Genomic DNA, 13,750 nt, shown 5'->3' with positions numbered 1-13,750 from the left:
ACAGAAAATAGTCACTCGGGGCTAGGTCTGGAGAGTAGGGAGGGTGCGGCATCAATTCAAACTTCAGATCGTTGATTTTAGCCATCGCGACGAATGACTTGTGCGCCGGTGCGTTATCGTCCACTGTTAGCAAACGCGGCACCCATATACGCAGAGCTTTTCCATATGCAAATGTTGGTGCAAAATATTGTGCACACAGAGGCGTCTTGTTCAGTGTGCTCTGAAACCTAAACTAACATGGCGATCGGGCTGAAACTATAGCTACAAGCTATCTAAGGATGGTACTATAGAACGCCACCTCAACGTAGGCCTAGTGGAGCCATCTTTTGGTCAGGCCGGAAACTTATCAATCCACCCTCGTATTTATTGAAATTGTTGATTAACAATTGCCAACAAATAGTGCCTCCCTTATTTGATATTTCCCAAAATGTATAGATAGATGCTTCGAAAATTATTGAGGCTTTTCTGTTAATCGACTTTTTGTTTTTGTTAATAATAATAATTGTATTAAATATTTTGAAGTCAGTGACTCGATTGTGTCAGGGGAGCATGAATATAAGAGAACTGGCACGCGATATTGTATTTATCGCTGTCTCGCTCTCGCGCTCTCTCACTTCAACGAGGAGTAACGCCGATGATTGCATAACGACGTGCCAAAAGGACAGGGTGCCATCTCGGTGGGACGAAATAAAAAGGTGCCATCTCGGGTGGCAAAACATGGAAGCTTAAGAATCCCATATAAATAGTATTGGGAACACCAACGCCCTCTGAAGTAGGGAACCTTTTTATTTGGTTCTGCCGAGATGCAATATTGTCATTTGTCAATTAAATTGAGTTCAAAATAATAAAATAAAATAATGAACTAAAATTAAGTTAAAAATAATTCAATTATCTGAAAGCTAATACTGTGCGTTTATTTTCTAATATTTTTCGAAGTATAGCTCTGAATTCTTCGTAGGGTACGTCACTGGTCTCCAGTTTATCGAATAGTAATTGTAGATCAGCCATACATTGTGACGCTGGTTTCGATCAGGTAGTAAACTCCAGCTTCAGGGTGGGTCGAAAAGGAGTACTAGAGGTAGATCACCATCCTCGAGGGGGAGAATGGCACTGTAGACCGAGTCATTTAAACGAAACCGGTTATCTGTAAGCTTGAGGACCATCACAATCAACTAATGGCCAGTGGCTTCTATCAAGAAGAGCTTCTTAGGATCAAGTACCCCGAAATTTATCTTATAGAGAAGGTTCTCAAGAAATGAGATTATTAAATTATTAAATTTAAATTAAATTATTAAATCTCGTTAGGTAGCCAAGTCACATATGTGAATTAACGTTAAACTATAGTTAAATTAGAGATCTCACAGGGTGCTCTATATAATACTCCGGACGTACACATCTAGGTGCGCGGATAGGGTAAGGCGCACGGATTAAAAAAAAAGGCATTTAAAAATAGTTCATTTAAAAATTAAATGATATATAAAAAGCGAGGTGGTTTGTTTACCACTTTTACTATAAACTGCCAGTAACTTGTTGCAGTGGCACCATTTTTTGGCACAATCCACATTTGGAACTTCCATTACGGACTTCCGATAACATGCGACATTTGCACCATCTGTTGGTACAATCCTTCTCAGGACTCTGCATTACCGACTGCCGGTAACTTCTGAATTTTGCGCTATCTGCTTGTATAATCCAACTGAGGAATCTGCATTACCGACTTCCGGTAACTTGTGAAATTGGACTCACCTAGTAGTACAGTCCACCTTAGGGATCTGCATCACCGGCCGAGGATATTATCGACTGACGCTAACTTAGCATGGAACATAACCTATTTGGTTGGTAAGTGGCTCCGTAGTGAAACAGCCCTATTACTGCAGTTGAATTTGCTACAAAAAAGGACGGAATTTTATACCAGATATTAAAATTCTCAACTGGAACTGATCAATTCTTATATAAAGTGTTTCACTTTGAATCAAAAAGATAATATTTCTCCTCAAAAATACGAATGTTTAACCAAAGTTGAAGTTTAAAAGAAAAAACCTTTTTCAGACCATAAAAAAACTTCATCCAAATCGTTGAAATTTCAAGTTAAGAAGTCGATATCTTCACAGAAAGGTGAATTTTCAATCTAATAGTGCAATTATAAAACAAAAACATAGATTTTCTACCAAAAAAGATAAGCTTTCAACAAGTCACATCAATTTGCAACAAAAGAGTACAATTATTAAATTAAATAATGCCCTTTTTTAATCAAAGAAGTTCATTGAAGAAAAAAACATTTTTTTACAAAAAAAAATTAATTTTCTACCAAGTTATAGCATTTTCAATCCAAGAAGACAAATTTTCCCAAAAACCAGCTGAATTTTGCACCAGAAAATATAAATTTTCAACAAATTAATAAATTTATTTCAAACAATTTCTACATAAATAAGTAAATTCTTATAATCATAACACGAATGAGACGAATTTTTAACTAAAATGATGGAAACATTGACTTTTTGAGAAAGTAGTTTCACTTTTGAGCAGGTCGTTTAATTTTTCATTAAAGTGTCAAAGCTTCTATTAAATGCTTAAACTTTCAGTTTGAACATACAAGTTGATAAAAAATAGTTGAATTTTAATCTGGAAATATAAATTCCTAATTAAAATTTTTTTTTCGACCGAGACAGATTCACTTGTTACCAAACAGTTGCATTTTTAAACAAAGAACATTAAACTTCTACAAAAGGCGTTCAATTTTTAACTAAAAAGTCGTATTTTAAACAGAAGAGTTAAATTTGTAACAAGAAAATATGATATTCAAAAAGATAAAAAATCTAATAAAACTTTTGAATTTTTAAGCCAAAATGAAGATTTTTAACAAACCCATTGAATTTTCAAGCAAAAAATATGAAATTTTAACAAAACAATAAAATTTTGCAGATTAAATTCAAGTGGAAACCGAGGAAAAGGAGAATGACTGTGAAGCTTTTGATAATGATATAGGAATTTTTGTAATTTGTAAAATAACGTATAAAATTGTATACTTTATTCTATACGTATGATCATACCGTGAGTTTTGAAAATCTTAAGGATATGTGATATTTACAGTTTCCCCGGCTTTTTTCCACGAAAATGAAAATTTTTAAAAACTGAATTCGGAGATGCTATAAAATATCATAACGGACATCCCCGGTCTCTTTTTTAAGGGATATAATAACAAAAAAATGTGTTATGCTAAATCAAAATTGTATGCATATGTATTATTTTGAGGTTACGTCGTGTTTTATCTCTGCCTTTCCGATAGTCTGGAAATTATTCATGAAATAAAGTTTTCTGATTTCCTGCAAACAAGGTTAGTTCCTGGAGGTTTTTTACTATGTTTATTTGTAAGTCAAAATTTTTCGGCCAAAAATATTGTATAGTTTGAAAGTAACGCTTGGGTGAATTGTAACACACATAACCTCGAAATATACACGCACGTTGTTAGCAATATCAAACATTTTTTGATGAAAAAACACAAAAAAAGTATGTGTGGACGTCCGTTAGCATGTTCGCTATCATTTCCCAAATTTTTAAGACAAAATATTTCTTATTCTAGAAAAAGAATAAGAAATCCTTATTAGAAATCCACAGGATTGAAAAACCCTTACGTAAGAAATATTTTAACTATACCCTCCACCACCCCATGTAAATTCGTTCAGTCCACTATCGTCCAAAAGATCTTCTATAATTTATGCTTAACATAACATAACTTAAAATTTTTAAAAATCTATTTTATAATCTCTTATGATCGATTAAAAAATAAACAATAACTAAATGTTGCATATTTCAGGCTCCAGCTCAAGTTCAAGTTGAGTCACAGTACTTTTTTCAATTTCATTAATTTGAAAACACACTTTTTGGAACTTTATTTAAAACAGATTAATCGAATAGCACAGGCAACAAATAAAGATGTTTTAGGTAATCTTAAGATTAAGTAACACTAACATTGCATAAGAGTAATTTTTGATTAATCATATTTTATTTGATTATTATGGTTGGGGTATCAGTAGATGATCAAAAGGAACTATCTGATCGCTATGTGTCAATGTAGCTGACCATATATGTTCCTGTGTTTGCCCTTCCTCGGCTTCATATAGAATGCGAAATGGTATTTCACAAAAAACAACTGTCTTTTCTTTAATCATCTGAAAGTTGCGACTATTAGCAGTTGGCATTGTATTTCTAGGATGAACTTCAAATTTCGAAATAACCTTGGTTTCAGGATCATACTTCACCTCAATTGGTACTTTTCTATACATAATATAAAATAAACCTGCCTTAGGTTTCAATTTATCTGAAAAAAGATATTTTTGATCATATAAATATTAAAAATCCAGCTCAAAATCAAAAGTTCATTAATAATAAATTTAGGTATTAAAAATGAAACCATCATTTAAAATTCAATGATAAAGTATTAATAGAAAATAGAGTGAAGAACGTAACAAATTCTAAGTGAAATACCCAAATTTAAGAATATTATTAGGTAGTGCTATTCTAGTAAATTAGGTATTCCGTTTATGGTTATTCATTTAGGTTCTACATCGCAGGTGAAAATATTTGGTCTTAATTTTGTCTTCGGAAAAGAATAATCCAAAACAATTATTACAAGATACTCTGTATACTTAGAAAGTAAGACGAAAGCGGATTATTTCTAATGTCTTAAGATGAATTTTTTTTTGATTGAAAGTTGTGTTAGGGGGAATTTTTTATGTAAACTCAGTAAAGACTTTTAGTACCGATTTTTAAGGTTCTCTGAAGACAGAGCCTATTAATAATAATTATTATAATAATTAATTATAATTGATGCTATTGTGTCGACCAGAGTAGTTGATTGATTAATTTCTGATGTTAGATATTGCCGATTACTGTTCAAACAATTTGTCTGGAGAAACAAGAAAAAATCTGCTTCAGCCCAGGTTTAAACTGGAAATGCCAATTGTCATGAGCGGGGCGTTAACCAATTACATTGGATGCCGCGCATCGGCATCTTTGTGACCTGTGATGACGCCGACAAGCGTCATCCTATGGATTTAGGAGAAACGAATAAATATCTGCTGAGCCGCGGTGGCATAATTGGTTAACGCTCTACTCGTGAAAAGTGGCGTTCCTCGTTGACTGGGCTACAGTTACACTGAGGAGTATAAAGTAGTGGCATGCACAGGGTTGGCCATATTCGACGAAAATATTTGGCAACACTGTAACTTTTGACAGAGATGACAGATCGAGTAATGACGTAGCGCGTTTGAAGCATCAGTCTAAGGAGAATTTTGCCATGGAGCAGTACACTCCACGCGAACGCTCTCAGATTGTTGAAATTTACATTCAACAAAACAAGTCAATTGTGAAAACTGAACGTGCATGGAGTGTTCAGAACACTGGCCCGTACGATTGCAATATTTGCATTCGATCGCATTGGTTGCTTTTTATTTGGACGCTTGGGACTAGTAAGTGCCTCACCTGATGAAAATCTTTTATACAAACGATACAATGTAGTAGCAGAAGGCGCAGTTTTCACTTTATTAATTTTTTTCTATGCACGTTGAGTTTTCATAATTGACTTGTTTTGTTGAATGTAAATTTCAACAATCTGAGAGCGTTCGGGTGAAGTGTACTGCTCCATGGAAAAAATCTCCTTAGACTGATGCTTCAAACGCGCTACGTCATTACTCGATCTGTCATCTCTGTCAAAAGTTACAGTGTTGCCAAATGTTTTCGTCGAATATGGCCAACTCTGCAGTTGTACGGCTGTGACAGTGAGCCACTGCCGACAAAGTTTTTGGGCCAACGCTATCAGCTTACTGTACTCTCTCCGGTGTCAGTTGGCCCTATATATTTAGTGTCTAGCTTCTAGCTGATTAAACAAAACCAAACATCATGGTCTTAAGACATATTGAAGAGATCCATAAAAAAATTAAGACCAAATAATTTCACCCTAGGTATACCAAAAATCTAATATCACATTCATTCATACATACTTGGATCCTTAAAACGCGTAGCTCCCAAAAGTGTCATTTTATCAGATATGTACAGGGTTGCCGCTATTTCTCCTGGCAGTTTTATAAATTTGGTTATATAATTGTTCCCCATTTTAAAGTACTTGTTGTCTGGCACAACATTATAACCGTTAGTGGGCTGAACTAATGCCACTGTATTATCTGGAGCTCTCCAAATTCCAACACGCCTGTCTAAAATTCCGTAAGATTCTGCTGGTTCTGGGTCCCCTGGTTGGACTGGGTTTCTTGGGAGATGTGACCCAGGTGGGTTAGGTGGGATATGAGGGGTACCACTAGGAGTTAAAGTTAGCAGACTATCTCTGGGAGGTTGTAGGGTCGGACGCCTCGGCCAACGAAATGTAGGAGCACGTTGGCCGCCACTACTTGAGCCGCTACCACCTGCCCCACCTGAACCGTACTCCCTTCTAGGTCTAGGTCCTCCGCTAGGATCTGACGGCGGTGGTTCATTTCTTTTTGCAGCCTTTATTTCTGAAAAAAATAAAGATTGGTGACTATCTAGAGATTAATTTAAGGATCTCGGGTAATAAGGGTGTGAGTGCCAAATTTTTTTTACCGTAATTATTTCTTTTCGTCTATTTATTTAACGATTTAATAAAACTAAGAAATATCTCGAAAGTGCTCTCTTACTTCACTTTTTAAAATAAAAAAGCTATGCAACTCTATGTGCACCAATATTTTCATTTCTTTGAACGCAAAACATTATTGACCACCATTCCTTTTTTCTTTTAAACCGATGAAAAGGGATTTTTTGTTTCTATGTTTTGAGAGCCCTAAGTCAGAAAAATGGGATTTTCACGAATATGACGGAAAACTAGTACTCTAGGTTGGTCCAATTTTCTAAGGGCATTCATTCATATCGCTCTCGAATTTGTGTGAATTCACACAAAAAATGCGTTTTAAAAAATATATATTTAGAGGTTCAGCGATTTCCATTAATTTAAATACGTATTTTACATGAGAAAGTAGCAAATTTTTCAGCAAATCATTATTGTTTTCGCCTACTTTCTCTAAGAATAAGGTTATAAAGCCACAAAAATAATGTTTTAAGCAATACAATATTATGTATAATAAAATTTTTTTAGAATAATGCTTAGAAAGGTGCAACTTTTCTGAAATTTTCCACTTTATTCCAACTTTTAATTTAGATAGTAATCAATGCGAGTTTCGTAAACATCCTTGTTTAAACAACTTATTATTGCTTATATATAAGTTTTCTTAGATTACACAAGAGAGAAAAATAATCTCCTTGGCTAGTACTACATAAGTGTTTTTTTTTATATCCATCTTATTCGTTTAAATTTAAACTACTTTGTGAAAATAAATCTTTTTCGTTGAAAATTCATAAAACTCAAAAATTCATTTTTTTAGTTGAAAATTTACTTTTTTATTTGAATATTTGTGTTTTTTTTTTAATTTATCTTGTAAACTGCGTATTACATCATTCCACTTTTGAAGAACACTGGTCACATAAAACTGTTTAAAAAATATTAAGAGTAGATCAAATATGAAGCTTGGAAGTCTTTCATAAACGCAACTGTGTGTGCTTAATTTTCTAACATTATTAGAAAACTTATGGCGATATAAATTTCTTATTTTCCTCCAGAAAAAATTCACTTTCTGGTATAACAGATTGAGCTTCTGCATACAATTTCTCTCAGCCTTAATATCTTGGCATCTTGTTATTTTTATCAGTCAAACTTTTTCTAATGTAAGATTTTCCTCAATCCTCTATACAATAAACAGTAAGGTTTTATTATGACATAAAACTGTACCATATGTGCGCACACATATGGTAAGAATTCCCCATCAATAAGGGCAATTTTCGAATTCCATTGTTTTAACACAAATTATGAGTTTCATTAAAATAATTTTAGATTTATTATAGATAGATTTTTTATAGATATCTCACATTATTAAATTTACCAATATAATTACAGATAACCATCAATGACAACACGAGAGAAAAAACAATCATCATCCTTTTAAATTAAATGCAAACCTAATCTAACAAAGGAAATTTTTTTATATTATTGTATGATTTACCTTATATTCGTTATTTCTTACGTAACAGGTGTGAACCTTGTGCGGCTAAGATATTTAAATTTCATTAAATCAAGTTACAAAGAAAAAGAACATCATTACTAAATTCTTTAAAACTCATATGAAAATTATGTGTATTTTTTACATTCAAGCGTTAGCTATCGCTTGAATTCAAAATTTATGTACTGTTTAATATCTCCAAGCGAATTTGATAGATTCCTAACTACTTACAATTTTTTCACATATTTCTGATTAAAAACAGTGAAGTTTGGATACAAATTTAAAATATAAAATTTAAACGAAGATTTGTTTAAAAATTTCTTTCTTCTAAATTTAAATAAAGTGAATTTCTGGAATTCCCTTTCCATATCATAAGTTTTCTTTTCCAAGTTAAATTATAATTCTTCACGAAAATTCCTTGTTATAACAGGTAAAATCAGAATTATAATTTTTTACCAAGTTCCAGGACAAAACCGAATTATAATTGTGATTAAAATTTGTATGTTTTAAATCATTTTAAGTAATTATTTTCGTCTATAACAGCTTCACTGTAGCTCTCTGAAATTTTCGACGGTGAACTTCGAGAGAATGTTGAAATTTTGAAGTTCATTTATTGCTCGTCTTTGCGTGAAAGTTTTAAATAAATTGGAAATTGTGACAAGTTGTACAAAAAGATTTCACACTTATTTGAAGTGTGCGATAAAGGTATGTAGAGACTTAATGCTGTAACTTTGTTGTATTATAACCTCACTTTTTTTCTTTACTCCACGTGCCAATATTTTTTGATTTTTTTTAAACAATAACAATGTCAATGATGAAAAATATAATGATATAATTCAATATGTAACACATTAGTCGCGTGACACTTGATCTATAGATTGCGAACTGCCTTGACTAAATCGTCTCTTTTATATCATTGCAAAATATTCACAGAAAAACGCTGGTGTTAAATTTGTTGCAGGTCAAATTTTATTGGTCTTCCAAAGAGAATTTTAGAGAATTTTCAAGTCTCAAGTGTATTTCTCTGAACGCAGGTGCACATCTGGGAATACAGGGGAAAGTATCATTTGGAGACTGAATTTTGGCTCATGTCGGGGTTTGTAGACCGCTGAACCGCGCTGTCAGCCACCTGAACACCTGTCAAATCAATTATTCACTTTGCAATATTATACGAAATAATGTTTAATAGGGAAACTAATTGGAATAATATTTGGCTAATTTTCAACTTTCTTTCATTTAACAGTGCGTGCTAGTCACTCAGAATAAAATGGTAACTTCCTAATGTTACTTTCAAAAGTTAGGTTGGTCATGGTCGTCGATATTTAAACTAAAGCCGGGATGTGTAGAAAAAGTCATGACCGTCTATATCCAATTAGGTATTTTCACTTCAACCACCAGCTAACTTCACTTTTTTGAATAGAGAAAATCAAGAGGAAATTTCTTTGAACGAACAGGCATCAAGTAAGATGTAGACGGTCACGACTCAGTTTTTACATCCCGGCTTTGGTGGTTTGAATTTCATGTAGGTTTTGACTAACCTATGATTTGGATATTATATCACGTTAAGTCCAATTTTTATTCCAAGACATTAATAGTCACTGGTCAATGGGAGAAAATTAAAATTCAGGTAATAATTATTATAACTTACCTGCTTATCAACATCTATTTCAACCAAATACGTTGCTCTGGATAAGAAAAAACAGTGTCTAAATGATGCTTTTCCCCTAGATTCTCCGAATGAACCTGAGTGGCTTAAATTTGTTACAACTCACTTGAACACCGATTTCGGCGTACATTGTAGGATCGACGATTTTCTGTGTTACTTAACGAAGAACCGCTTTGACTAAGTCGTGTACTTTCATCTTACCGCAAAATTATTAACGTGTTCCAACCTTGTACTAAAGTCCCGTCAGTTGAAACTCTTGGTTGTCATAAAGTGAGTCTAGTTTTGAGCAGATTCCGCAGTGCTAACGTTCACAACATGAACTCGGAAATATAATACAATCAACAAGAAAACACATCTCTTGCCCTTTGCAGCGTAGAAAGCTTGATGTAAGTTTTCACTGTACATCATTATAGCTATATATCGGTTCCTATTCCTAATGAGCTTTGTGAACTTCAAACTACACCTTTTATTTCAACACTGTATACTGACACAGTCCATAACTAACTCCGTACTTTTAATTCTTCGCGAACCCAGTAACGAACCATCAAGTTGGGAACTAAGTCCCTTCGGTTTTGTTGTCGTACTATTAATTTTCTGGATGAAAGAAACTATTCTCTAACGGTCGAGTACCGTGCATCGCTCTCCTATTAGACAGTGATCGTGCATCATTTCTCTACACTAAGTTCATTCAAGGTATACTCAGACAAAAATCCGGTAGAGTTACGTCGCTGCTCTATGATGTATCAGAAATATAGTACAATTGACAAGTCAAACTTTCTTGCCCTTTCAGGAATAGAAAGGAAAATGTGTGTTTTAGTTCATATAACTATTTATCCTATCTTCATTTTTAAAATAAATCATCTGTAATATTAACTTCATCTTATCCATTTTAAACATTTATTTGACGTAATCCCCATAGGATTGTTCGTAACTGTGAACCCGCAAACAAATCGTTAGCAAGGTTTTACCAGCCTGACATAATCAGCGCACTGGTCTTTCTCTTGCCCACTTTTTTCCAAACTACCCGCGCCTTTTTCCCGAGACGTGCTAGTTGATTTGGTGGCAGCGATGGGATTGTCACTTCCGTTAAATTAAGTGCTTTTAATAAGAATTTAATTTCAGTGTAGTTATAAGATAGCTATTTCATCGGTACTCGAGAGTATAAGTCCTTCTTAGGTACGTTGCACGCTCTCATTCGGGACAAGATAAAGCTCAAAGTGCTGACTAGGCGTTGGTATACTTCGCGTACTCGCAAGCTCTGCCATCGTTAATAATAATTCTACGAAGTACCCTGAATTAACCTTGTATATACTCTTTGTAGAAAGATTGTACAAGAGAAGGGTTAAAAGAACGTATCATCATTGGACAATCTAGTTCAAAACCACTTTCGTGAACTAACAACATTTTCAAACAAAACTTAGTTTTGGAATTTAACGTTTTATCTTTAAATTTTTTTAATAAATCGAAACTGTGTGAAAATTTCGTTTAGAGGAGACTTAAGGGGCTAGAATTAATAATTAAGTCAAAATTTCAACCTTCTCGATATTTAGTCAAATCTTAACAATGAATAAAATTTGAAACCAGAACTTAAATCCTTAAAACAGAAAGAGAGCTACAGCATATCTCCATTTTTTTAAACGTTATTCAGAATGTACAATTCATCTAGTTGATATAATAATTTACACATCCGATCAGAAATTTAGTTGTCGCTGCAGAATGAGATGCAAAAGGATAGACATTTCTGAAATTTTTCACTTTATTTCAACTTTTAATTTAGATAGTAATCAATGCCAGTTAGTAAACATCCTTGTTTAAACAATTTATTATTTCTTATAAATATGTTTTCTTAGATTGCACAAGAGCTGCGATTATTTTCGGAATTTTAGAATTTTCTGTTTTTCAGGTCATTCATGTAGTACGCCCTCGAGCAAACGCGAAAATATTTTTATTCTAACTGGTGCATTCAGTTCTCGTTGAAGAACAATTGTCTGACTCTTAGTGCCTTTTTCACTAAACAACAGAGGAAACTCTTTGTTAGTGATGAATGCGCATTTGTGGGCAGACATTTCACTGGCAATGTAATAAATATTAAATTGTCTGATAAATATAAGTATTATTTCATTTCTGAAAAAAAAGAAAGTCTTTTAAACCGATTATCGATTCCTAATACATGACTGAGTCTAAATTTATATAACGGAAATCTGGTCGATTCATACACAGATACCTTAAAAATTATTTAATTATCCTCTAAAGGTTATTAAATATCATTACTTGACCTGGAGTTTTTTTAGGTACTCAGAGTGAGTTTTTTCACCAAAATAACTTTTCTGGCTTTTTTGCTTCAAAACCTTTGGCATGTTTTTTGCAAAACAGCTAGAGGTGGATTCTAAGGTTTTTTGAATATTATTGTTAGATTACAAATTTAACATGGGATTTCGTTAAAGTCACCTGAGTGATTATTTTCATCACAAATATTTTCTGGTTTTTTTACTTTGAGGCCTTTAAAATGTTTTCGTTAAAACATCTAGGGGTTGATTCCTAGGGTTGTTGAACATTATTTTTAGATTTTAAATTTAGGAATAATAAAATAAAAATTAAGGAGAATTTTGGAATATTTTTGTTAAAATAACTATAAGTGGATTTCAAGCTTTCGTTGAATGTTGATGTTGGGTTTGAAACTTAACCTGGGGTTTTTTGCAGGTCATCTAAGTGAATATTTTCGATTACAAATTTTTTGGCTTCTTAACCTTCAGTCCTTTGGAATGTCTTCCCAAAAACAACTAAGGGCGGATTCTAAGTTTAATTGAATATTATTGTTGGATTCAAAACTTAACCTGGGGTTTAGCAAAGGTCGCCTGAGTAATTATTGTTATTAAATATATTTTCCGGCTTTTTTGCTTTAAGAATTTTAAAAATATTTTCGCTAGAACAAATTGAGTGATTTAAAGGTGACGTGAGTTATTATTTTTATTTATTTATCAATATTAAATTCATTTAAAATATTTTGAATTCTTAAAATTAATCTAAGTGACAGAAATACATTTATTTCTAAATTACATGACTTTAATGAATTCCCTTAATTCTTTAAATCAATGAAATTCTCGATAATTCTAGATTTCTCTAAATATTCTGAATTCCTAGAATTCTTTATATTTCTAGAATAGTGTAATATCACATCTTCCCACGCCCATCTTCCAACGCCCCGTGGGAGACGGGAAAGCATCCCTGTGACTAGTCATAGAAATAATGTAAGATCACACCCATGCCCATTTTCCAACGCCTCGTGGGGGCGGGAAGGCACCCCTGTGACTGGTTATAGAAATAATGTAAAGTCACACCTCTGCCCCTTTTCCAACGTCCTGTTATGGCAGGAAGGCACCTCTGTGAGTGGTCATAGAGATACTGTAAGGTCACTCCCATGCCCCTTTTCTAACGCCTCGTGGGGGCTGGAAGGGACCCTGTGACTGGTCATAGAAATAATGTCAGGTCACATCCCTGCCCCTTTTCCAACGCCACGTGGGGGACGGGAAGGAACCCCTGTGACTGGTCATAGAAATAATGTAAAATTACACCTCTGCCCCTTTGCCAACGCCCTCTTATGGTAGGAAGGCACCTCTGTAAGTGGTCATAGAAATAATGTAAGGTCACACCCATGCCCCTTTTCTAACGCCTCGTGAGGGCTGGAAGGGACCCTGTGACTGGTCATAGAAATAATGTCAGTCATATCCCTGCCCCTTTTCCAACGCCACGTGCGGGACGGGAAGGAACCCCTGCGACTGGTCATAGAAATAATGTAAAGTCACACCTCTGCCCCTTTTCCAACGCCCTGTTATGGTAGGAAGGCACCCCTGTGAGTGCTCATAGAAATAATGTAAGGTCACTCCCATGCCCCTTTTCCAACGCATCGTGGGGGCTGGAAGGGACCCTGTGACTGGTCATAGAAATAATGTCAGGTCACATCCCTGCCCCTTTTCCAACGCCACGTGGGGGACGGGAAGGAACCCCT

General features: G+C 34.0%; 1 protein-coding gene across 2 annotated transcripts in view; it reads right to left on the bottom strand.

Annotated features, from left to right (window-relative positions):
• Window positions 1-3,937: 3,937 nt before the first annotated feature.
• LOC117172485 overlaps window positions 3,938-13,750 on the bottom strand; it is a 51,093-nt gene continuing 41,280 nt past the window's right edge. Inside the window, exons 3-5 of one of the 2 annotated variants that reach the window (XM_033360484.1) lie at window positions 6,000-6,506; window positions 4,236-4,318; window positions 3,938-4,169 (exon numbers count right to left, since the gene is read on the bottom strand). In XM_033360484.1, coding sequence (XP_033216375.1) covers window positions 4,014-4,169; window positions 4,236-4,318; window positions 6,000-6,111 — 351 coding nt within the window. In that variant the 5' untranslated portion in view covers window positions 6,112-6,506 and the 3' untranslated portion in view covers window positions 3,938-4,013. Of the gene's footprint in view, window positions 4,319-5,999; window positions 6,507-13,750 lie in introns of both variants that reach the window. The other variant, XM_033360475.1, reaches the window with a different exon arrangement.

Source organism: Belonocnema kinseyi, chromosome 1, assembly GCF_010883055.1.
Source record: "Belonocnema kinseyi isolate 2016_QV_RU_SX_M_011 chromosome 1, B_treatae_v1, whole genome shotgun sequence".
Lineage (NCBI taxonomy): Eukaryota > Metazoa > Arthropoda > Insecta > Hymenoptera > Cynipidae > Belonocnema > Belonocnema kinseyi.
This window is presented reverse-complemented; position numbering and strand designations above follow the sequence as displayed.